Genomic DNA, 27,027 nt, shown 5'->3' with positions numbered 1-27,027 from the left:
TTTAAAATCTAATAATAAATTAATTGATAATTAATTTTATAACACAGTAAGTATACGTTACTGAATCAAAGCAGAAACAACATTGTTCAATTTGATTTTTTTTCGTTAAACATACTCTAGTATTAATCACCGACTTTTTTTGAGTCCCTTAGAGGAGTCAGAGTAATGCTTAACAAAGTCTAAACGATTGTAGGAAATATTCGTTGTATGCGTGATGTTTATGCATTTATATCACATCGTTTAAGTGCAATGCAATTATTGTAATTATTTTCAATTGAATATTTTTCAGAAGCAGCTGTTTTTTATTATTGTTATTGATACGTTTTATATGAAACACATGCGCTATTTATCGAGAAACAATCATCCATAAGAAGTTGTAATATTGCAGCGAAGATGTTTGGTAAACGCGCAGTGAGTGCCTGTGCGAGTGCAATTCGATTATTAAATTTAAGACAATCTACACAAAAATTGAAAGTACTAAATGTAAGTTATACAGATTGCGCGCCTTTACGTCCAAAGAAAGCTAAATCAACTAGAAAAGAAGTAAGTATTCCCTAATGTATTAATAATCAAGATTATTATGATACAATTGTTTTGAACTTTTAGACAACTTACTTTGCCGATTCGAAATATGTGCGCGTAATTGCTGGTAAAGGTGGTGATGGTTGTATTTCGTTCTTGCAATTGTGGTGTAATGAACGTGCTGGTCCCGATGGTGGTGATGGCGGTAATGGCGGTCACATCATCTTTCAAGCTTCAATTGATGTACGTAATCTAAATCATATCAGTTCAAGTATTCGTGCGTCCGAAGGTGAATCAGGAAGAAGTAAAGATTGTCATGGCAAGAACGCACAGCATACAATTGTGAAGGTGCCAGTAGGTACTATCATACGTGATGTCAATGGTCATGTGGTCGGTGATTTAGATCGAGCTGATTTAATGTTTGTAGCTGCACGCGGTGGCGCTGGTGGTAAAGGTAATCACTTCTTCACAACCGAACAAGAACATGCACCAAAAGTATGTGAATACGGTCCTCCTGGTGAAGATGTTTCATACATTTTGGAATTACGTAGTATGGCTGATGTAGGTTTTATTGGATTTCCTAATGCTGGAAAAAGTACTTTATTAAATGCCATAACTCGCGCCAAACCTAAAGTAGCACCTTACGCTTTTACAACTTTACGTCCACATTTAGGAATGGTGCAGTATCAGGACCATGTTCAACTAGCTATCGCTGACTTGCCTGGTCTGATACCAGGTTCTCATCTGAACAAGGGTTTGGGTATACAGTTCTTAAAGCATGTTGAACGCTGTTCAGTATTGTTGTTTTTATTGGATGCTTCCAGCGAAAAACCATGGGAACACTATCAACAGCTTGTGTATGAACTAGAAATGTTCAGCTTACATTTAGGGGATCGGCCACAAATTGTAGTGGCTAATAAAATAGATCAACCAAAAGCTTTAGATAATGTTGAAGAGTTAAGAAGACGAATAGAAGCACCTGTTATACCAATAAGCGCTAAATTGGGTACAAATCTCACAACTTTACTAACAATGATGCGAAAATTTTGTGAAAAACAAAATAAAACAAATACTAAACTCGAGAAATTGTAAAAATATCAATGATGGTTCATTGTTTGGTTTATGCTTGTAAAGATAATATTGTTAAGATTGGATTTATGATCCGGTGCATTAAGATTGGATTTATGATCCGGTGCTTGTAGTTATGAAACGGAAACATTTGCTTAGTTATTAAACATAATTAAGTATTACCACTCCTATATCTTTAGAACATAATTTCAAGCAGTGACGATTGCTCTAAGGTGCGGAGGTGTGCGGTGAACACCCTAACATAATGTCAAAGAACATAGGTATATAAATTTATTAGGTATCTTCACATCAAGAATTATTATTAATTATTACATTTCCATATACATATATATTTTTTAAAGTTTTAGCAAAAACAATTAAATATAATTGTCTATGAAAACTCAATCAATTTGCTTCTGTTAGCTGCTATCATAGAGTATATATACTCTTTGCTGCTATACTTGTTAGGTGTGCTCATATATTTGCAGCTCAAATCACAGAACATTTCTATTTTATTTCGTCTCTCCCCTTTGTGTGCAAAGAAGTTGGCAGCACATTCATACGTTGCATATGAACAAAATAATGTGCGTGTGCTCCCGTTCGTAATATCAGAGATAGAGATTTATATAGTGAGAATTGTATGAGAGTAATTTTCTGTTCTATTCGAATATCAACTGCATGCATACGAATCCAACATTATGATTTGCCAAAGTAGTTGCATGAGCTGCTGAAGTTTGCAGCTCATCTCACCATACATTTCTATCACATTTCGTCTCTCCCCTTTTAACAGCAGCACCCACGAATTTCTGTTCTTATGGTGCGGGGTACTTGTGCGCACATTGCAAGTGGTTTCGATTTTGTTTGATCACTGCACAAACATGTATGTTTCTAAGTACAAACTCTTTTGTTTGAAAAAAGTTGGTTTGATGTTACGAGAATTATGTGAAATGTTTTGTTTCTTCCATATTGATATAATATTAAATTTATATATAAATTATTAATTTAATTTGTTTAATATGTTATTTTGTTAATGAATTGTTAATATAATATTGCGAATATATTGTTGCCTAATATAATATGGTTATTATTAATAAAACATCTCATATATTTTAATTTAAGTGGTACATGTAAAAAAAACATTAAAGAAGAGCCGCACACCCTTCCAAATAGGGCACGCGTCGTCACTGATTTCAAGTATAGTATACTCTTAAAAACAGTGTACTTCAGCGATTGTAAAGTGAAGTTTAGCTTTAACACTTTAGCAACCGATTCGATAAAATTTAAATCCAAAGTGAAGCAGTCATGGTTGTGTGTTTTTATGACTAATATTAATCTTATTTATAAGTACTACTACATTTTTACTTATCACACCAAATGGACCAAACAATTTCAAAATTGATCCGAGTGGATCAGTTTCAGTTTCATATTGCTATTCAGTTTTCATCATTACGTACATGGGTATATATGTTCATAAAATCAAAAGGTACTGCTGCGTATGTCATTGGAATAAATCCCGAAAATATATCTAAGACTAAGTTATAACAACGAAAAAGGAAATAAATGTCAACAATTTTTATTACTTTTATGAAGTTCATTGTTTTAATATATAAGATTTTATTTGTACATTAAATAGTTATAATTATGTAAAAATTGTTCAAAATTATTTATGTCATACAATTTATTATTATATAATGTAATATATGATTACCATATTATGATTCCGGTTTATTTGACTCTGTTTATAATTTAATGTATAATATAATATTTATAAGGTTTCGGGTTTTCTGAAGCTTCAAGCATTTTGATGTTCGAGTATGGTGGATTTCGATCCAAATACGTGCTTCCCGAAAATGTAACAAATGTATAAATCATATATGCACATAATATTTAATCATTTGTTGTTAAAGCAGGTCTTCTACTAGTAAAATATGTTGAAGCTGCTCGTACATTTTCAATCCAAATGGATCAATTCGAGTATATTGTAACTGTGGTATTCTGATTAAATAAAGGTTTAGATGCAAAATTCAATTCGAAATTCTACTCAGTACAGTAACATCAATATACAAAGTATTGCAGTATTACTCGTTTATTGAGTAAACTCGTGAGACCTTAAACTTATGAAGCTCAATTATGTCATATAAGTTATAATGAAGTTTTTATTTTCTTCAGGTAATAATTCATTGTATTATATTTTGAATGGAAACATATACATATATATAAATAAATTGCATGTAGACCCGAAAACTTTTAGAGTATTTAGTACTTTAAAATGTTCTATAAACCATATGTATATAATTAGGGGTTTCATTATAAGTATTAACCGAAATAGATATTCCACAGCGCTTAGGACGAAAATGAACTATAAAATTAACAATAATATTTCAGTACAAATAATAGGTTTCAAAAACGACGACCAAGCGCCATTCATATTAAAACAAACGTGTTATTGATTTGGTTAAATTCGTATTTATTTATTTTTAATATTTTACGTATGGAATGCGAATGCATATTAATATTATTAAGTAAAAATTTATATTTGAAACTATTAACAAAATTTTTTATTACTTAAATCATAAACACCCTGGGCTAATATAAATTTGGTATAAAAAGTGTAAAAATGATTTAATTCATTGAATTTTGAACATCATCTGTAATTTTTATATTTCATAAAATTATTGTATATTTTATTCAATATTGATCCATTTAATAGCAGAGTTTTCAAGCAATATAAGATTATATATAGCATATAAGATTGATGCAAGGGAAAAATAAATTAAATAATTTAATAAAATGTTATACCTAAAGGCTATGTATAAAAAATTTCAACATACAAAAATATCCTTTGAATAGAAACTGTAAGGATCTTAGTTGTCCTCACACTAAGATCCTTGACGCGATCTAATCATGCAGAACACCGACATAAGCGACATAAGTCTACTTTATTATTTATATTTGTTTATTATATTGTAATATATGTTTATGTTAGAATGGATACATTATGTATTTAGTATCTTTTGTCAACTGCTTCAGTAGAGTAAATCTAAGACAAATAATCTAAAAGTGTATTATTAAAGTCTGTAAACTTGTTATGATCAACTATATCATGGGCTTTAATTTAATAAAGACAGACCGTGCTTCATCTTATGTGTGAGTGCCCTCTTTAGCTAGGCAAAATCAAATATCTTCGGAGCACCTTTTTTTTACTGAGCTGTTATCCTGTAATATTAGGGATCTAGCCAAATTTACAGAACTGTCAGGTGGGCTTTCCTTTACCTAATGGGCGTTTACTTTACTTTTTTACTTCTACTTTTTCGGCATTGGTTGTATACTGATTTCAATCTACGTACGTATACATGTTTTTCCTGTGGTACCATAATGGGCCATTATTTGAGCTCAAATGGGCTTTTTTTGGAAACAAGGCCGCCACTGCAACCTACCTACCTACCATTTTATATAAAGAGACATCTAATAATAGCTTTACGTTTGGTTATATATATATAAAAAGTTTTAACTTTTAACTTTAAATTTATTTTCTATTGATTTCAAAAAGTACAAGATAGAAATTCAACTATAAATGATAAATCAATTAAACAGTTTAAGAAATTTTTACACTTTATAAACAAATTTAACATAAAAGTTGACACACCCATGGCGTACACATGATAAGCTAATAAAGTTAATTATGTAGGGATGGAGTGAGAGTAGTTTTAAAATAGTTATTTAAACAAAGTTTGTTGAAGATTACTATAAAATGTAAATCATTCATAATTATAAGGAAAAATTTAAAATAAGTTATTATTAAAAATATATACCCTGACAAAGATGTGGAACATCCATTACTAAGGTTGATAAATATAGTTACTGTGAACTATATACCTAGCTAGCTCTATTAAACGATAACTCTCATAAGTGAACATGCTTATCAACAGTACCATGTTTCTGGTTCTCGGTTTTCATTTTTTATACAAACAGATAATATTCTCTGTCAGATAGAATTGTTAAACCCACCTGTATTTTTTACAGACCGCTTTACCATTGTATATTAAAAAAAAGAAGAGCAAATTTAAAGTAAGTTTTTTGAATGTTTTTAATTTGGGAATATTTGTACTTATACATTTTTTGAATAGTTTTCGAATATTGCTACTAAATGGATCAAATAAGAACGCTATCTTTAACTTAAGTATTTACAATTGTATAAATATTTTAATGTATATTTAAAAAAGCAGTGTCTTTGATCGCAGCTTTGTTACTTAAGTAGAAATATTATTTTAAAATGTATTTGTTTTATAATTGAATCCCTAATCTAAGACATTATGATCGAACTATACCAGAAGTTGATACAACATATTTTGTTGGTTAAATAGTAAAATCATTAAACCTTCCATCATAGATAATGTTCCTTTTGGTTTACTTTTCTTATTATAATAGTAATAATATATAATGTACAGAAAAATAATCTTATAACTTAAAAACAATTGTTTAATTCTAAAGGAAAATTAATAAACTTCATTAAAATAAAATAAAATGAAATAAAATAAAATAAAATAAAATAAAATAAAAAAAAATAAAAAAAATCCACAATTTACTTCTCTAAACCATCATTCATATCTGGATTAACATATTTGTATCCAATAAGTTCTTTTGGCTCCACATATATTGTGCCAGCTTTTCCTCTAGCAAATGGTGTTATGCCATTGGTTTGCAAAAAGTAGTCTCCACAAATACTGAAAATCAAATGCACAATGATATATGATATATGAAATGATTGCCTTTTTCAAAGTTGCGCTTAAATGTATATGAAAAGGGATGGGGGTACGCAAACTTACTTTGTTGGGCAGTCATGGCCCATAACAACGATATTGTGACTACTCGATAAAACTTTACCATTCTTAAAATCATTCCAGTTTTTGGCTTTGACCGCTTCAAAATTATCTGTAAATTTACCCGTAACACTTTCTGCCCAGAACCACCATGAACGTCTGTGACTTGATAAATCTGAAATAGAAAGCACTACTAACTACCGTTTTACTTGGCTGATATTTTCAATTAAAATGAGTTAATTTTTAATGAATTTAATTTGAATGAATATAACTTAAAAATATGAAAGTTTACCATTATCAGTTAACATTTTGTAGTTGCGTTTTGGACAACCAGGCTGTAGTGTTTTGCCACTATTAGGCCAAAAATCAGCGGTGCCAGTACTGACCGGTGCACCGTACAGCCAGGCATCGGTATGTATAACATCAACGAATTCCGCATCTTTTCTATTCAAATGTGATGCAAGTTTGCCCATGTAAAACAAAGGAAAAGCAGGGTCCAAAGCCGTTATTCTAAATGTAATAATACGTGCAGTAAAATATTTGATAAATACATTTTTTAGGATTTTACCTCTTAATTTGTTTAGTCTTATTGGTTAAACGATAAATTTCTCTACCTATTATACCAGCCATTTGTCCACCCAGTGAATGTCCTACAATATGAAATGTATTTATTTCCAGGCCACTTTCAAACATTTTCAACAGAACATCCGCCATAATAGGCCCAAGCTAAAGAAGGTTAATAAATTAAGAAGGTTAAAAAAAAATAACAAAATTTATTAGAAAAAAAATTATAAGAAGTCAACAAGAAATAAATATTATATTGACCTGTTTAGCATTTCCAACTGCATCAAACATATAATTGCCATCAGCTAGCTCGCTCCAGTCCAGAATAATTAAATTGATATCGTCCCGTTGCATATAAGCATCAACAATAACATGAATGCTCTCAACACTTGGGTCTTCTAAATATCCATGTAAATAGAGAACTGTATTTTTAGATTTGTCGAAGTTGGAGTTTTCCAATAGAGAGCTGTAATCATTTAAGCTATAAATTGAACTATCGCCATGAGTCGGCCTGAAAATGGAAAAACAAAATTAATTTTATATATAAAAAGGCATTATTTGGTTGTTTGGACTGGATTATGCGAGTGCCTTAGAAAATGTACGAAAGGTAATGGATTTGTTTTAATAGAATGGGTCAAAAAATTCGATTTGTGTTCTTTACATTATAGGTAACATTAAATCTTAGTATTGAAAAATTATTTTTAGATCTACATTATAATTATATAGCATAATATAGACTATTTCGCAAGGTTTATGACATATCACAAAAAATCCCTTTAAATAATCGTCACTCATACCTAACTCGCTGCGAACGCTGTTTACACAGTATGATTGACTAGATACCGAACCTTTAAAAGCATATCTGTTCCTCAACATTATAATTCACTAGGATATGACTGATTGGAGAATCTATTTCTACAAGGTTATTATTTATTTTTGACATATCAATCCAATACTGCAGCTAAAATACTGCTCTAAAAAAACGTCAACCTCAGACCTCTCACAGCAAGCTCTATTTACATAAAATGAAGAACTAGAGACGGAATGTTCGGAGGGATAAGTACTCTTTAGTATTATAATTTAGTAGAAAGTGACTACTAGCAACTAGTTTCAAAATATGATATGTGGGGATTTGCCTTTAATTAAGAAAACTTAAAACCAATCCCCTACTATAGCTGAAATGAACAGACATTTACGTCTAAAGCACATGAAATAGAAATTGGATGGTCTCAATGCTGTTTATCAGAGTCTACACAGGCACTATGTCACACAACACTCGAGTGGAACCTGTATGGTAATAGCACAAAAGAAAAACCAATAATAATATGTCGATAGACTATTTTAAACGACTTCAACGATCCCTCGACAATATGTATGACACATTAAAAATGAAATTTTAATTGATATTTTAAAATGAATAGTGAATTATTGATTTTATACAGGAAAGAAAGTTGTGTTAGAGGGAAAAATAGAGAGGAAGTGAGATAAAAAGAGCATTATTTATACGAGTATAATATATGTAATTAAATAACATACAATAATAGAATTATTTGTATTAAAATATTATATTATTATTTATTTAAAATTACATAATTATAATTTATGTTATAAATAAAAAAAAAACAGGAAATTATGAATTAAAATAATATAATCTAAATATTATATTACCCATAGTAATATATAAATTTGGCTTCATTTAAGTCTGCTTCAGCATTAACCATGCCCATCAATAACCCTGAAAAGAGTTAAACCATAACATATTATTAAATTGTTTTGTATATAAATATTTCTTATGATAATATAATAATAATAACAATAATTTAGACCTGAGAAAATATAATGTATGAAAAAAATTGTTTCTTGTATATACCTTAAATGTAAAAAGCATCCGAAATTATTAATTAACAAACTCAAAAATGATCAATCGATTAAAATGTATTCTCTCGCCTCCAAAGTAGGCACCATCGATTGATATACTATGACAACTATGACAACTTTTGATGCTAATGCTACATATACTTTTTATACACCGATTGAGATAAGGTCCTTAAGTTCTACAACCAAATATGTTTTATGGCAGCAATGAACTCTAAACTATCGCGTATTTTAAATTATAAAGTTCAGACACTTATTTATTTTTTTTATATATATATATATATTGTATTTTTTGATCGGGTCTATTCTAGCATGTCATTTGTGCGGATACACGATGGCACTTTAAAGAGTCATCGGAGACTGACTTTGAGCAATTTGTAGCTTCTGGATAGTAGAGTTAGCAACTTTGCTATACGCGACACACCTGTAGAGAAGTGCCGATCTGATTATCTGACTGTAGATTAACTTTCTGTCTTTTAAATCCTAGAGTCAAATATAACCATAGAAGCATCATATCAAAATCTAACTGATGTAATTGTACAAATACTAGTTTCTTGGTTTAAATTCACAGGTAAGTTTAGAAAACAGAAGTCTACTTTTTAAGTTATATTGAAATAATAATAAATAATACATAAATTAAATAAATAATATTAAATAATAATATAATAATTAAATAATAATATATAAGTAAAAAATAAATAATATATATAAACAAATAAATAGTCATAAATAATAAATTATAAAACCAAGATAAGAATATTATAAAAATATTTTATAATATTCTATATATTCTATATATTATAATATTGTAATATAATATAATTAATATTTTTAAAAAAAATATTTATATTTATAATTTATATAATTATAATAATAATTATAATATAATATATTATTTTATAATATTTTATTAAAAATAAAAAAAAATCTTAAAATATATAATCAAAATGTTAACGTATAACTACATATATTTAATATTTTATTAGCATAATTACTTACTGGACTTCTTTTTGACAGCTTTGAACATCGTGACTGTTAAACAGAAAAATAAAAAATTTTTAATATTAATTATACAATTAATAATAATTAATAAATAAATAATACATATAACTAAGAATTTTATATCCGAAAAATTTTTTTTTCTTTCTTTGGCTGGCCATATTCTTTGGCTGGCCATATAGCCACCAAATATTCATTATTCCTTGTCTTTGAAAAAATATATATTATTTTAGTTGTTCACACTTGTGGACAGGGTTCTCATAAATTGAACCCTGTCTAATATGAAATGTGGACTTGACAACACATAAATATAACACACATTTAATTTATTTTATTCAAATTTAAAATTTTGTCAATTGTTATTTATTCATATATATTTGATTTAAGAATTAATCAAACAGTTTTATTTCTAATATAACTTTATTCATTCAAATATTGCCTTCTTGATACTCAACTAGTTTATTCTATTTTTCAGCAAAAAAATTATTATTTTATAATGGCATTTCAAAATTTTAATCCTGGAATACTTTCACAGCCCTTTTTTGAAGACAATTTTCGGCAAGAGTGTAATGCGAAGAGCTGGTTAATTTGAGGGTGCAATGTCAGTGGGTTACAGCGAATGCATGAATACTTAACAGTCAAGCATTCTTAATTTTTAATAGGTCACCAAAAATGTGTTTGACCTAGCATTATCATGATAATATACAATTTTTAGTTGTTTATATCTATTGTTTGTACAGGCAGTAGTATGATACTCAGTCAATCCATTAAATATATAGTATACGCTTCACATATTAGCAGCTAGTAATGAATGATACTTTTATGATCCAATATAATACATTTATTTCGTTGTTTTGCCAGTATATATAATAAACTTTAACTTCTGATAGTAGTAGCTTATAATGAATAATATTTTTGAAATTTATTAAATACAAAGCATTAATTTTCATGTAGTCAATACTGCTTTTACCATCATTTATGGTACTTTTTATCTTGTTGTGAACAAATACTATATTTCTTATAATATTATGCTATATAATCTAGTTTCATTGTTTCTAATGCTAAACTTTGAATAAGGTTTAGTTTCGTTTTGTTCCAACAGTAATGCACTATTGGAACAATTCATAAGACACGCAAACATATAGATTATTTTTATAATTAGTTAAATGCAAATAGTTCAAAACAGTATTGTGGCTTATACAGTTCTTTAGTTGAATCATTATTACTTACACATCTGGTTCTTGATCAATATCTATATTAATTTTTCAGTGATAGACCAATTAGTGTAAGAAGCATTTTTCATATTTAAACTGCCAGAACAAATCATTCAAAACATTTTTCAGCAATCTAACCGTTAATGTAGCAAATATTTATTTTGTAATATCTCTTAACAGGAAATTCCCATCTTAGAGATAAATTAATTCCCAACAAATATTAATCTGTCATTCATCAAGCAAACAAAAAAATTGTGTACAAATTAATTGCATTTTTGCACCTAACTTGGTGTTCACACTGACTAGATTTTGACTAGATTTTTATATTCGAATGCAAACAACTAGACAAAAGTTAGTGTTAATGAAAATTGTAGAATGAATGTAAAATTCTTTTTAAAGTCTAGTCAGTTTAGATGAAGTGTATTGAAAAACGTTAAATACTTTGTGCCCAACCCAATATATTATTTTAAGATTATATGCACGACAATTGGTCAACCTTTTTGCCACTAAATATAATCTTCTGTGCCCTTATGTATATCTTGATAAGTAAATATTTAATTGTTTATTTAAAAATATTTTTATTAAGCTTTCTTTTCGCTAATCAACGAAACTAAATTAATACGGTTTTTGCCAAAATTGATAACATATCTGTAAATTATTTACCATTATCATTAACTTGGTTTTTTTGTATATTTTGTTGGTAATATATTTATCTTAATTTATTAATTTTTTTATTACTATTTTTATATGGCTTTATATGGCATATGATTTGCTAATTTATGAAAGTTTTATGAAATTATTTTAATCTTTTGTAAGCATGAGTAGGTTATTTAAGGTGCCATAGAGTGCTGTCCTCCCTTATCTGAAATACCGATTGTTACATTAATCCATTAAAGATAAATTATATAATTATATATTAAAAAAAAATATATATATATATGTTATCATTGCAATATTTTGTGAATTCTTCCGTAAACAAAACTTTTTCGTTTTTACTTTTTCGAAGAAAATTTTTAAAAAATAACTGAATAAATAATATAAATATCCAAGTCTCTCTTTTTCATTCATATACATTAAGTTACGTATTATTATTTAAATGTTTTTATTATTTTTTATAAAATAAAAATAATTTGTTATTTAAATTTTGTAGAAAATTTTTAATATTACAATTTTCGGCTTTATTTTTATTTTTGTAATCTATAGCTGTCCTAAAGAGACTAATCGAATTACAATAGAAACATTTTTTATACATATATAATATATTCGTTATATGCATTTATAATTTTTAAAAATACAAATAGAGTAATTAATTTAAATTGGATACTTTATTTAAAACAAAAAAAGTAAATCTAAATTAATAGTAAAAATTAAAAATCTCCATACAAAATTATTTTTATTTGCATTTAAATATTTTTTACAATTATTTACTATAGTTATTTCATTTTAAATCATAGCAAATAGCAGAATGTACTTAGGGCATTCACACCACAACAGTCGACTTAAGATGTGTTCTTTTGACATGAATTTTCCAATAGAATACATGTCGCTTAAAAATTAACATGCAAAGCAAAAACAAAATTCATAAAAATAAATCACTTGCCAAATCTTTAAATTAATCTATTGTGAATGATTGTTGGAAAAATATGGAAAATTCCAGTTAGATGACAGAGAAGTTTGTTTATTATTTATAACCGTTGCTAGTGTAATTGAATAAATTTAAATATTTTAAAAAAGTAATTTTTTTAATAAAATTTGTGAAGAAGCTGACAAGTTAGTAATTGTGAAGAAGTCATTTGTTAATTATTTATGAAGGAAATTTTAAATTCTATGTTCATTAAAAACTGCAATATAGGTATGAAAAAATATAAAACACAATCATTATAATAAGAGCAAAAACTTATAAGACAAGACTGTTTAATTAAAAATAAAACAGTTTTAAATACTGCTCATTTAGCATTAGCTAGAACATGACTAGTTTGAAGTTTGAAAATTATATAAACGAATTTATTGACTATCTCGTATTGCCTAAATCCTTCCCTAAATTTAATCAATTACTGCATACCAAGACATTCCTTGATGTTGACGATGTTTAATATTTTCTCATTTTGGTTAAAGCTTTTTTGTGTCATTCATTCATTTATATAAAAAAATTCTTTTTTATAAAATTATCTAAAGGTATTTTTGTAATTACATGTATTTATCAACCACAAAATTGTTCAACATTTTTTTACTTGTCATATGTTTACTGATTAATGCAGTGATGCCAAAGTATTCTTGTTTTATTGGAGCATTCATGCCAAAAGAATACACCTTTATTTAGCGCAACCATATTGAAGTCAAAAAATGAAGTTTCAAGCTGCTTAGTTCCTTGGCCTAATTAACAGATGGTTCCGCCAGTACCTAAAATACAAAGTACTTTCGTATAACAGCATTATAAAACCACTATGGATTCATAGTATGTAGCTATGCTTCAAAATTCTTAAAATTCTTTAACAAATTTAAGCAAATATATTTAAAATAATCTTTAGCGGTTTATGTTATACTAAAAATTTGTTTATCGGGATTTACGAATTCCCCTAGACAAAGTTATGTTTGATAATATTAGGATAAAATGAAAGGCTGACAGAATTCTTTAGCTAGAAATTTTACAATGATATTTAGTATTTCTCGGTTTAAAAGAGTTGACCATCCGCCATTTATCAGAACTCAACAATCAAAAGAAGAAACATTATATTTTCGTTAGGGAATATAAAAGCCTTATTTGTTTATTTTTTTTTTAATAAATCATATATCTCAATGTAATTTAGCCCAAATAATTTAAATGCAGCTCGTACTATAATGTTATCTTATAGTATATTATTTTTAATTATTTATTATAATAGCTAAATTAAAAATTGTAATATTATATAAAAATTAGTCTCATTGCAAGAAAATTGTGTTAATAACTGTTAGTGTCAAATTTTTTTTTAATTTATAAAAAAATATCGGATAACCGATCTAGCTCCCTACGATATTCAATATCAAAATATATTCAAAAATCAACCAATTACGCTTACAAGACCAAGCACTATGCAAAAATTTGTTCGGTTATACGGCATACTCACCGAGCAGCATGTGTCTGGGTTTTTACATAGGCTGGGGTGATATGTTTTGTGGCCCACACCCGATTGCAAAAAATTTGACAGAATATAACAAAGAATATACATAACATACAATAACAATGCCATGTATACAACCTTGTGACATCCAATATTTTTATTAAACTCTTAAATGATTAAGACTAAAACACGTATTGTTTTACTATATCTCTCTCACTCAAACTGTCAACATAACCACAGATTATTTTCATAAGATAATAATTACACTTCGATCGTAAACCATAGACTACCACCGTTATTAGAGCCACATTTATTCTGTTTATAGTACCAACACGCTTAAAAATCTTGAGTGAACTATGCGCTGAAAAATAGCAATTGAGCACCGATCAATAAGGTTATCTGTTTATTGGTACTGAGTTAGAAGTCGTTTTTTATAGAACCATGCCCCAAGGCATCATATATTTAGTTAACGATGTGCGTTAAACTCACTGTAAAAATGGTGATTCTGTAGGAGGTACATTTCGAGAATTATGAGGAGATTGTAGTTGTTATAATTGTCCATCTGTGCACACTATAGATAAAATTGTGAAGAAATTTGAAGAGACTGGATCTATAAAACCTGTGCTAAAACCTAAATAACAAAGAAAAGCTATGTTGAAAACATTGCCGCTAATAGAAAAGTGTCTAATAATGTACGAATTTATTTGTTACATAGCTCGCACAATATATGGCCCTTTTCTACAGTACATTATATCACATATTGGGTTTGCATTAATATCCAAAATACAAAATTCAGTTAACGTAAGAACTGAAGTTGACTGACTATACGCTGCTAACTGATGATGATATGATGATTTTTGGTGTAGAATTTTTTTCAAAATTGAGGAATTTTTTTTTTTTTGCTTCTTGGATATATTAACCAACTAACAAAATTGTTACATCTATGGCAGTAATAATCCACAAGCATCTTTCGAAACACAATTACATTCACAACAAGTCACTGTATGGTGTGGGCACCAACATCATTCGATTTACCACAATTGGAATTTTTTTGTCGGATTACATACACCCCACTCTAGACGGAATATATTGAAATGAAAAATTTGATTAAAACACTCTCAACCATAAGTGTCTGTTTACTTTCGGTTTTCGGTTCATTTATTTATCTTTTTTGGTTCATTTATTTATTTTTTTTTGTCTTTTTTGGTTCATTTATTTTTTTATATTTTTTGTTTTTTTTTTTTAAATTACCGCTACTAGTTATAATAGTTACACTGTTTTTAGCAAATATAGGTCACATAAAAATTTCGCAAACTTGATATAAACTAACTTTAACTTAAGCCTTAAGCCTGTTTGAGAAGAAACATGTTTTTTTACATTATTCGACTATGGCTTTCGACTTCAGTTGAATTGAGGAAGTCTTTTCCATTGCTTTTAGAGTTGTTTTACGTGCTTTAATAATAATGCATTAATAAGCAGTACGAATAGTTCATGTGTAAAATTAAAATCATCAAAGTGTATTTACGTTAAAATGGTTTTGCTGTAATTGATTAGTTTTTTGACATGCTCCAACAAAATATGTCAGTTTCTGCTATTTAGCAAAAGTAAGGATTCGTTTATATCAAACGTTTATTTTACAAAATAGTGCACTCGTAGCTCTCTAATACTACATTCACACTGCCTCATTTCGGCACTTGCTCATTTATATTAATGAGTGAACGGTCACATTATAATGAACTCATTTATGCAGCTAATTGCACTTTTATAAACTTTAATAAATTTCTTTTAATAATATATCACACAAAAAAATTAAATATATAATTGATACATTAAATCATTTATATATATTTTATATATCAATTACATATTCAATTAATAAAAACAAAGATTTTATTAAATACTGACTTCTAAGCCCTAAGCCTTTGTTTACAGCTCAGCTGTGGTTTGTTTAAATTTTACATATACAACATATCACACATATTTCATATTTTAGTAATTTCCCTTATGGGATATTTATTTTTAAAGTTTGCATTCAATATTTTTCTCCTTAAACAAGCTGATTTATTAATAATGAACTCATTTATATAAAAGCTCTTTGTATGGTAAATCATCCTCATTAGTGGCTATAATATAAAAATTATATAAAAATTAAATACTATGCACTTATGTATGTAGTGTAGATATAGGGAATGTAGTAAAGTTTCACCTGTTCGATTTAGGATTTTGATATATTGTCTATGGCTTTTGCATTAAAACATTTAGTAATAGTTGTTATCGTCTAGGTTAAGGTTTTATTGCCCGTTTAATATTCGTGCCATTCTTTGGAGAGTTTTTACTAGGAATTTTTTTTTATAAGCAAAGTCGATTTTTATTTGTATAATGTGTTATGCTGCCACTACTGTCATGAATTAAAGTTGTTAATTAAAAGTGGTTCCCATATTCTATTTCCAAATGGAAGTACACTTAAAAATAGAGATGCTTTTGTGCTGTAGTGATATTATGATTTTAGATAAATAGTAATTTATTATGTTAAAAGCTATGTATATTTAAATTGCATATTAGGAGTAAACAAATACAAATGAGATGTACTAGTATCCAGTATGCGGTAAGACGCATGTAACGGAATTTAAAATATTTTTTTTAAAAAAACAAATCAGACCTTGGAATACTTTATTAGATTGAAGTTGTCTTCATATTTCTACCGCAGCACACATTATTGATTTCGCACTGACATCCTTTAAATGTTCTACGGAGTACTTTTCTCTGTACAGAAATATTTTTTCATAAAGACTTGGTCAATGGTATGGATGGTTTTAAAAACTCAGCAGCTCTTTAACTTTTCGTCTATATGCGCTTTAATGGTACGGTTATGGCATACTGATATTCTAAAGCATGATATAGACGATGCTACATGTATGCAAATTAAGTATACCGTACTACCAAGTCGTACTGTCTATATTCAAGTATAAATACCAAATTTCGGTATGCAGACATACGGTAAAATTACATCTTGATCCAATATATAGCAAAGCGCATACTTGATCTACATACTTGGTGTGCATACATGTAGCATCGTCTATATCATGCTTAAGACATTTATATTCTTTCACTATTTTCACAATCGCCTGTGTGTAATACTCATTACAGCCCCGTGACTTCGAGGCTATAAGACCCAAGGTTAAGAATTTACAGATCATTTCTTTTATTTTTTACAAAATTTTTGGAAACTATATATAAAAACTTTAAGCACTTTTTTGGTGCATTTAATTTCTCAACATAAACTGTGAGTTTCATACACTTGCACTAATTGTGTATTTCGTCTATTTTATTTTGTAAACATTTGGGGTTTTCAGACAAAAAAAAACTATGTCATCCGCATGTCAAATAATTTTGATAATTATACTAGATTTTCAGCATTAAAAGTAAATTAAAAAAAAAAAAAAAAAAAAAAAAAGGGGGACTGAGCAAGCAACTCTGTTTTACTTCAAATTCGTTGAAAACCTATTTTGAGTGTATAGGATTATCTTAGGATTTTAATAAATACAAAAATTGTTAAATAGTTACTTTCCTTTCTTACCCAAGAGAAATTATTCTTAAAATCAATTTGAAGAAAAATAAAAGTTTTGAAAAATATTTTACTTTAGTTTAGCGGCTTATTTAATTTTCTTTCAAACAGTGTAAAGGATTTATAAAAAAATATAATGCGGAACTTATTTGAAAAAAAAAATAGAGGACAGGAATTATCTTAACAAGCAGCTGTGAAACCACCCAATATACAAATGGTATACCGGAATACCCTGTTTCATCTTCGTTCGCTTTCTAATTGGATCCACACAATTAACTCATCAACATCTACTAACTGGACCACCCATTTGTAATTTATGTGAGGAATTAACAATCGGAAATCATATTTTATGTCCATTTAAGGATTTTTTATTATCAACAATTAATAAGTTTTATTTATAATGTATTATCATTGAGCCAAACACCCTAGTAGCTAGAATTATTAAATACATTATTAGATTCTGATTTAATTCTGATTTAAACAATTGAATCCAATTAATCCAATTAATCCAACATCCAATTAATAATAATAAATGGATGTTTTTTTTATATTATTGCATATTTTATATATTAAAAATTCATTTATTTTTTATTTTTTAACTTGCCTAATGTAATTTTGAAGTGCTTGGAAAATACTCTATGAGTTATAAAATAATTTGCAAATTTAATTGCGGAGTTTTACAAAAAGTTGCTCTTGACCCACGCTTGACCATGAAATTTTATTTCTAGTTATTCAATGTAAACAGTTTAATTGCAAGACAAGACTAGGCAGGCAATTAAAGCAAAATTCTTGTGACTTTTCAAATTTCCGAACCAAACAACTTAAGTGCCTCCTACGGTCATGATTCTATCCAACAAAGAAACAAATTAGCTATGTATGCGCCCAGTTTTCTGCCTGTTGTTAAGTATCACAGCGGGGTCAGGTTAGCTTTCATATAAATCAACATATGTTTGTTGATGGGTAACTGCATTATAAATTTATAATTAATTAATTTGTTGTTTATTCCATTACGGTTTTCTATTAGGGTTAATTTATGCACATCAAAGAGCTTCGCATTTCAATCCAACAAACTCAACTTTTTTAACATTCTTAGTTGCTAATTAAACCGATTGGTACACAGTCAGAGCACCAACTTGATGGGGTTATTTCCAAATAAAAGAAAATATCCATTCAAATATTTTTGAATTAAAATCAATTACTTTTTTTAAAAAATTGTTAGATAATCTATATTATAACTTTAAAAAATCATAATGAAGATTAATATTAGAGATCGCAATGTCTTTGAATTCGTTTACAGATATTGTCTAATAATAATATTTTTCAGTTAATATTCAGTTTCAGTTAATACTATCCAGGTTTCTCCGTGCTGATCATGATTGATTTCAATTGAATCCCAACCATCCCTAATCCACCCCCACTCACTGATAATGCCCTCTTCCCATACTCATCATATAAGTACTTCATGTTATATTTCTGTAAATTATAATTTTATAAAAAAAAGTATGAAATTTAACAAGTAAGAATAACTATAATTACTTAATTTAATTATTCCATAGCCAGTTTATGATATCGTTCTAATATAACACAACACGTTAATTTGTTAATGAACTTTCGCAGCAAATTAACAAAACTCCCAGTTCAAGTCAAGTACGGCTTTGGGTCAGTTGGTTAATGAATACTGACTCTGAGCTTCAAATTTAGCGAATTTAACAAAAAATGTAATATAAAAAATAAGTCCAAGTTCACTGAATGATGGGAATAATCAAAATAGATATATAATCAGCCAAAACTTCAATTAATTCATGTTATAAACTGATCAGCCAAAACTTCAATTAATTAAAATAATATAAAAGAATTTTTGTTGTTGTAGTTCACGACTTTTCGAAACATTTTTATATAAAGTTTTTTATAAAATAGTGAATTATGGTATAATAATACTTTATATTAAATATAATATTCAATAATTAAAAATAAATAATAAATTTTTGTTGTTGCAATTCAGTACTGCTCTAAACATCTCTATTAAATATAATAGTTTACATTAAGTAAAATAGTCACTACCGTTATGACTAACTTTTAAATTAAATTTAATATAAAAAAAAAAAAACTTGCATTTTTTTTTCTTTTGATTTAGATTTTTTATGGAACTGTCTCAAGTAGTAAAGTTATATTGGGCGAAAGTCTTTCTATCGAGGCTTTTAGATGCTTTGAAAAATCTCGAATTATTAAATAGTGGAATGTGCTCATTTAAATATATTTATATAAAATATATATAAATTTCTTTTCATAAAAGTTAAAAGTCAAACAAAATTAAATGTTATTTAAGAAAGGCTTTATATTAAATTAAGAGGTTTAATAGTAGTTAATATATTGCAATACTCGACAATAATTAAAAATCTTAAACGCATAGATTTTTCCCACCAACTAGTCTTTTTTGGCGCTGCAATATCTTTAAGTAATAACTACGTATATATTTTTATCATTTACAGATTGTTACACAAATGTACGTATAATTAAGTATTTGTGTTTGCGTTTTCATTGGAATTCGGAATGCAAATGAGGCATAGCGCAATTAAATGAGTATTTCCTATATAAGTGGTCGCTAAACAACTTAAGCGCACACTTAAGACCCCAGCAACTTGCAAATACTCATTTTCGATTTTACTTGAGTATGGAATTATGACGGCCGACGCTTTTCATTTCGGCGGACTACTTACGTGGGATATTTTTATCTCAACCACTTTGTATTATTTATTAGTTAATTTGACAATATTTACAGTTTTTACTTTGTTTCGGATTTATTTGAATAGATTTTCGTAAATCCAATATTTTCTGCAGGTGTCAGTCCAAATCTTGTAATTAATTTAGGTACTGACAGTTGAGGCCATATTGTTTGGCACTATTCGTGATTTACACTAGTGTTTCCTGTTAAGTTTAACAATGCAATTAAATTATTGTACTCTGATTCTAAAACAATTAAAATACAATTTAAATAAACATTTATTAAAACTTATAGAGTAATTTATTATAGATGGAATGCGATGAAAATATACATATTAGGTAAAATATTGGTTGGTAAAAGATTGTTAGTTTTGTTTAACAATCGTTTATGGTCAGTAACGTAATTGATCACACTGCCATCTGTTGGCTACGTGTGCCGAAACCTACTTTTATAACGTATAAGCGTTATTTGTTTTAGTAAACGCTTGGTTGTTTTTATTCAAAATTTCAAATAAGCCCTTAAGACTTAAGTTTTCATAAATTCCGGATATAAAATATACTTAATTATCCATTTTAAAAATTTAACTACTTAGTATCTAAGCTCATCTAAGCTCTAGTTGCGACGGTATAACTAAGTTGAGATTACCTGGTAGTTGATACTCTGAATAAAGAGTATATTTAGGTGGCATAGACATTTGTAATACAGGCAATGAAACGTCAAATTCATTTTAATAACATATATTGTACTTAGTATTAGGCAGCTCTGTACTCGTAAATTAGTCATAATTTCTAAGCTAACTGTATAAAATTTTGTACATCGACTTCTTCTGAATACAGACAAAATCGCCAAGTAGATATAATTAGTGTAATTATACCGCATCATAGCATATCATATCGCACTTATGAAAAATAACTACCAAGATAACATATATGAAATAAATTGAAAAGGAGGTTAGTGTCCTGTTTTAATCTATTAACCGATTTGTATATTTAGGTCAAAGAAACTTCATCCCTTTCTTTCACTATTTTAACATTATAAAAAATTATATAAATGTTTTCTACAGCAAAATTCAACTATCGATAAATTTTTTCGATAACCGCTACTAGTATTGGATTGGGATATTCTCATATTGTCTTCTATCCGTTTTTCTGCCCGAATACACACAATAATTTGAGTTCTATTGATTAATGGCTGCATCCCACTAAAGTCGTTAACTTTTTATCTTTTTTTAACTCTACCCAGGTTAATTTCAATGAACAATCTCCAACATTTCTATCCGTCCCCTTCCCACACAATCTCCCTAAACCTATTGTTTATATCAAAAAGCTGTGATATAAATTAATTAAAGGATGAATTTTATATTATTTTCTTCTGTTAGCATAAATGGCTGAGTTCCTTTTTCTTCTTGTTTTAATTGATTGAATGATAGATAGGATAGTACATGGAAATTAAAAAATGTTGTTTTCTTATAAAAACATTTTTAATAATGAAGCTCACTTTATATAGAATGGATTCGTAAATAATTGAAACCGTCTATTATGAAGTAAAAAAAAATTTAGTCACGAAATGTACGTTTAGTTAAGAGGCATAAATAGGCTTTATTTCTTTAAAGATAAATATGAAAAAACTAAGACCATCAAAGCGGATCGTTATTAATGATTGATGGCTGTAAACATAACCATAGTATTCGTTTATATAATATTGTTTTCTATACATAGTTGTAAAAAAGTATATTTTCGACGTGGGGTGATACTTTAACAATTACAGGGGTAAACTTTGCTTTCCACTCTAAGTAAAATATTTACAGCTATTATTCTAACTATGGTTTCTAATGTTGCAGAAAATTCGCTGTTGCTTTCACCGACAAAAATCGTTGTCCACATAATTTATTCTAGCGTTTGATATTCGGGGACAAGAAGAAGAAGAAGTCATTGCTTGCCAAATCAGGACTGTATCAAATCAGGCGGATGACCTATTATTTAGATTGATTTAAATTTGAATGTTCAAATAGTCGCTTGTTACACGAGATGTGTGAGCACTCGCATTGTCTTGATGGAAATAGAGAATGATCCGACGATGCTTGTTGGCTTTCCGTATTTCACTTAAGACTTTCGGTAAACAAATTGTTATATACCATCCGGAATTGACTGTTTTACGTTTCTCTGGTGGTGCTCGTATATTTGTCACAGTTTTTCCGAAAAAACAAACGACCATTTGTTTCGAAGTGCTTCGAGCGCTAACAACTTTTATTGGATTTGGTTCATCTTGAAACATCAATACTCGTACAATCGACTGCGTATATCCATGATTGGTCACATGTTACATTCGTATACGTCATATACGTCTTTTGAAGTATCGCCATTGTACTTATTGAGCATTTGTATGCACGGTGCACCAATCGACACATACATTTGTTTGAAATTTTGTCAAATGATGGAAGATGGCATTCAACAACAACAACAAACCTTTCTCACGGCTAAATGTTTATGCTATATGTTATATACTCGCTGGTGGAACTAATGCCTAGGGTTCCCTCAATCTCACAGTACGGATATGTTGCATGACGATCTTGCATTACTCATATCAGTTTTTTCAATGTACTCTTGCTTGATAACCCACGTCGAAAGTTGATAGTTGTAATAAATCATCGCACGAAAATTATCTCGCGTTACTTCCTTTTTTTCGCGAACACTCTATTTACAAATCACTGTAAATAACATAAATAACGGTCTTTTGACAAAAAGTCTAAAGTCAATTATGTTTCATATTGTCAAATTTTCGTAAGGAAACGTCAGATGACACCTAACAACAATCTGTGTTTTTAGGGCTAATTACATTGAAAAATAAAGTTAAAACAGATAATTAGTTACTTTTAGATAATTAGTTCTTAATATCACATAAGGTTTTAAATGCTTACTTATTTGTCGCAGTGTTTTTCGTAATATTCGAATATATTTGCATTAAACAATATCAGGCAAATTTTTTCCAACTGTGACATAACACTCATAAATCACTCGCATCATATTTGTGACGAGTATAAGTATTAATGTGTTTCATATGATGAGTATGAGTAAATAGGGTGCTGTCAATTTTATCATTGAATATAAATCTCAATAAGATTTTACTTAATAGCTCTATATATTTGTGAAATTGTGTATACGAAAACCAGAGTTAGAGTGAGTATAAGCGAAATGCAGTTAATAATAGTGTGTGCCTCGAGTGTTTAGTACGCATTGCAGCTCTCTAGCTAAAACAAATCAGTTATATTCTATGGAACTGAAATCTCTTCTACTAATCCTCCAATCTTACTTAGGAATGTATATTCTTACAGAAGAGGCAATAAAACTCTGTAAAGTAGGTTCTATACTACCTTTTATTGACGCAACAGGGCTTAGAGACCTACTCTAAACCCAGAAGGACGCACAATAGACCTGACGGTGGCGGTGCCACATAAAAATAATTCTCCAATCTTCCTCTTTAATCTGATCCAAAATTCAGCTCACTTTAAACTAAGATTCAGAGAATATCTAATATGTGGATTAAACAAGAGAAATACAAGAATATTAGAAACGTAAATGGGGCTGCTTAGAGCACACTCTGAAAAAGCCAAATAGGAATATTACTCGACAGGCGCTGAGATGAAATTTGCAAGGTTCTATACAATTAGGTCCGACAGCTTTAACTTGAATAGTGAAACGGCATCGTTACCTATTCGAATAATATAGTTTGGTTTAAATTGATAACAGAAACTCTATGCACTACCTAGAAAAAAATCACATACACATTTTTTTATACTATCAAAAAAAAAAAGACAAATAAATAAATAACACTAAGCTTAACACAATTTTAAAACATTAAAGCGTTTTTTTTACTGCCCAATGCTTCAATACGAGCGATAGTTAAACACAAATCTGTGTATTTCTTATCATCAAGGAATTAAATAAAAAAGTGATATTTTGTGTATTTTATGTGAACTTGTCAAGTAAATAATTTTAAGGTATTCAATGCGAATATAAATTGTAAAATATGAATAATTGTTAGAACAAATTATTAATTTTTAATTAACAATTTTTTAATTAATAATTTTTTAATTAAAATTTAAAAAAAAAAATTTTTTTATAAGTAATTTTTTAATTAATAATAATAACTCTAATCAAAGGAAATTGTGTGCTTCATTTAATCATTTTTTTTTTAATTAAAATGAAAAACAACTTTAAAGCGAAAACGCTTGTTTACAGAAAGTTGTGTTTAAGCTTGAATTGAAATGACTCCTGTGTTAGACTGGTGCGTTCGAATTCGCTCAAATTAGCTTGCACACATCTTTTTAATGTAAATTAAATGACTCCTTCAAATTACACAGGTGTGTCCCAATTCGTTCGAATAAGCGTGCACATATCTCTTTTGATACGAAAATATCTAAATTACGTTATTTACAAACGCAACACTTGCATCCAACTGTTTTATTAGACCGCAGTCCAAAAAAAAAAAAAATAAAAAACTAAAACATTTAATATAAATATAATGTTAATTATTTATTTTCCTTTAAAGTGCTAAAAAAATTAACATTGCCTGCAATCATTTTTTAATGGGCTTAGCCTTGCGGCAACTAGTTGCCAAAGCATTTCCATAATACAAAGACTTAACTCGAGTCCGAAACATTGCAATTTCGATGGCAACAACTAATTAAATCTTTTACTTTTAATAAAAAAGAAATATGAATTATGCTAAATGCGAGCGAGCAGCACTTGTACGGTATGTCATCGTCATTCTCCTTTCGTTATCGTCATTCTCTGGCGACATCTTACAAGCGGTCGCTGTCGAGACTGCTACATTAGAAATGAAGTTTCAAATTTGGGGTAATGAGAAGCGATGCTGTAATCGTTACACTTTAATTAAAATATTTTTGTTTTATATTTTGCAATTTCTTGTATTTGTTAACATCACACTTTTTTAAACAAAAAATTGTAATTAAAATAAAATAAGTAATAAACTTTTTAATTAGTTTTTTCTTTTTTTCAAACAAAATTTCAAAGTTTCAAAGTTTCAAAGTTCAAACCATAACAACAAAATTATAATTAAAAAAATTCAACAATATTTATTTACGTTTAAATTTATATAAGTTTAGTTGATATGTGTATGTGTGTTTGTGTTTGCTTGCACGTGTGTTTTGTTGTTGGATAGGTCTTCCCATAAACAACACTTACACTTAAAAGGCGGTTTGTCACTTAGTAAAATTCAACAATCGAACAATCGAATATTTCAGAACTCTTTATTAAACGCAAAAAATCAAACCGCTACAAATAGCCGCACTTGCTCTACATTAGAACGCCGCGCAACAACTAAATGGGGATCGTTGCTTTGGTAAATATGATCTAAAAATGTTGATTCAAAAAATGTTTAAACAAACAAACATACACCGTATTTTTATACGGCTATTTCTCATTTACAAAATGCCCCACAAAAAGATAGATGTATACAGTAATACTTACATACAATGTTGTTTGTTTTGTTTTTGAGTGAGTTCGCAAAATATTTTCTGCCGTTGTTGTTGTTGTTATCAGTGTATATTAGTCACACTAAGCTTAACATTTCAGTGGCATTAAACTATGGTCTGTCTTATTTACTTTTCAATAAGACAGTACTCCACTTGTTGCTATGATAACCACCATTCAACTTTTTTTGCTTTGATTCGGTAAATCAACAGGCGGTCGTTTGAAGCACAAAATACCCAGCTAGCAATGTGGTTTTTATACTTGCCGTAATTTTTTCTTTCAGAGTTGTAAAGTCTAACATTAAGTCTGGTTAAAAGAAATTGACATCACTTCTATAATATGTTAAATGCTTTTTTTGACATATGGTTTTTGTTGTGTTGTGAACAATATGAAATATAAAAATTATTAACACTAAAAACGATTTAATTTAAATAAAAGAAAACAAAAAGGGGAATGGTTAGCATTTTTATCTTATATATTAAAATTTATTTATTTATTTATGTATTTGAAGTTATTAGTAAATAAAGAGGTTTTTCGAACAGTAGTGAACTACAACAAAAATTCATTTTATATTATTTTAATTAATTAAATTATTGGCTGACCAAATTGCCAAATATTCATCATCAGTGGTCTTAAAAATAATTCTTGCACATATTTAATTATTCGTAAATAATTTTTTTAGACTATAAGTATCAGGAATCGAACTCGGGTCCTGTCAAATTTGAAGCTCAGAGTCAACGTTCGTTAGTCAACTGACCTAAAGTCGAACTTGACTTGTATGTTTACACTTTTTTTTTATTATCAAATCCGCTTACTGTCTTATATTAGAACGAAATCATAAACCAGCTGTAGAATAAATATATTCACTAATTGTATTTTTATTTTTAAATGTTATATTTCAATACCATTCTGTTTGTAGAAGCATTATTTGTTGCATGAATTATATATTCTTTCTTATGTATAGAACCTAATTAAGGAACGTAATATTAAGAAAGTCGTGCTTATGTTACTCCACGAGTCGCACAGGTGAGATCATTATTTTCTCAACATAAAGTTTTAATTTAACTTCAAATTTATCAGACTGAAGT

At 28.2% G+C, this 27,027-nt stretch overlaps 2 protein-coding genes across 5 annotated transcripts; one reads left to right on the top strand and one right to left on the bottom strand.

Annotated features, from left to right (window-relative positions):
* The first annotated feature begins 24 nt into the window (after nucleotides 1–24).
* Nucleotides 25–1,876, top strand: LOC119689142 (mitochondrial ribosome-associated GTPase 2). Of its 2 annotated transcripts, XM_038103898.1 has the most exons (3): nucleotides 25–46; nucleotides 290–543; nucleotides 607–1,876. In XM_038103898.1, exons 2-3 carry the CDS (start codon nucleotides 394–396, stop codon nucleotides 1,612–1,614), a joined length of 1,158 nt encoding a protein of 385 aa, XP_037959826.1. In that variant the 5' UTR covers nucleotides 25–46; nucleotides 290–393; the 3' UTR covers nucleotides 1,615–1,876. The 2 variants fall into 2 exon arrangements, with proteins under 2 accessions (XP_037959826.1, XP_037959827.1); XM_038103899.1 differs by lacking the exon at nucleotides 25–46 and having other exon boundaries at nucleotides 125–543.
* A 4,294-nt stretch (nucleotides 1,877–6,170) lies between these two features.
* LOC119662478 (pancreatic lipase-related protein 3) lies at nucleotides 6,171–25,787 on the bottom strand. Of its 3 annotated transcripts, none has more exons than XM_038072101.1 (8): nucleotides 25,551–25,787; nucleotides 9,849–9,881; nucleotides 8,643–8,709; nucleotides 7,236–7,485; nucleotides 6,979–7,136; nucleotides 6,703–6,920; nucleotides 6,417–6,600; nucleotides 6,171–6,314 (listed from the first exon to the last, which is right to left on the bottom strand). In XM_038072101.1, the coding sequence occupies exons 1-8, from the start codon at nucleotides 25,636–25,638 to the stop codon at nucleotides 6,173–6,175; spliced, it is 1,140 nt and encodes a 379-aa protein (XP_037928029.1). In that variant the 5' UTR covers nucleotides 25,639–25,787; the 3' UTR covers nucleotides 6,171–6,172. The 3 variants fall into 3 exon arrangements, with proteins under 3 accessions (XP_037928029.1, XP_037928030.1, XP_037928032.1); XM_038072102.1 differs by having other exon boundaries at nucleotides 6,417–6,585; XM_038072104.1 differs by having other exon boundaries at nucleotides 25,652–25,787.
* Nucleotides 25,788–27,027: the final 1,240 nt, after the last annotated feature.

This window comes from Teleopsis dalmanni, chromosome X, assembly GCF_002237135.1.
Source record: "Teleopsis dalmanni isolate 2A chromosome X, ASM223713v2, whole genome shotgun sequence".
Lineage (NCBI taxonomy): Eukaryota > Metazoa > Arthropoda > Insecta > Diptera > Diopsidae > Teleopsis > Teleopsis dalmanni.
Note: the sequence above shows the minus strand (reverse complement) of the source record. Positions and strands in the feature narration are given on the sequence as shown.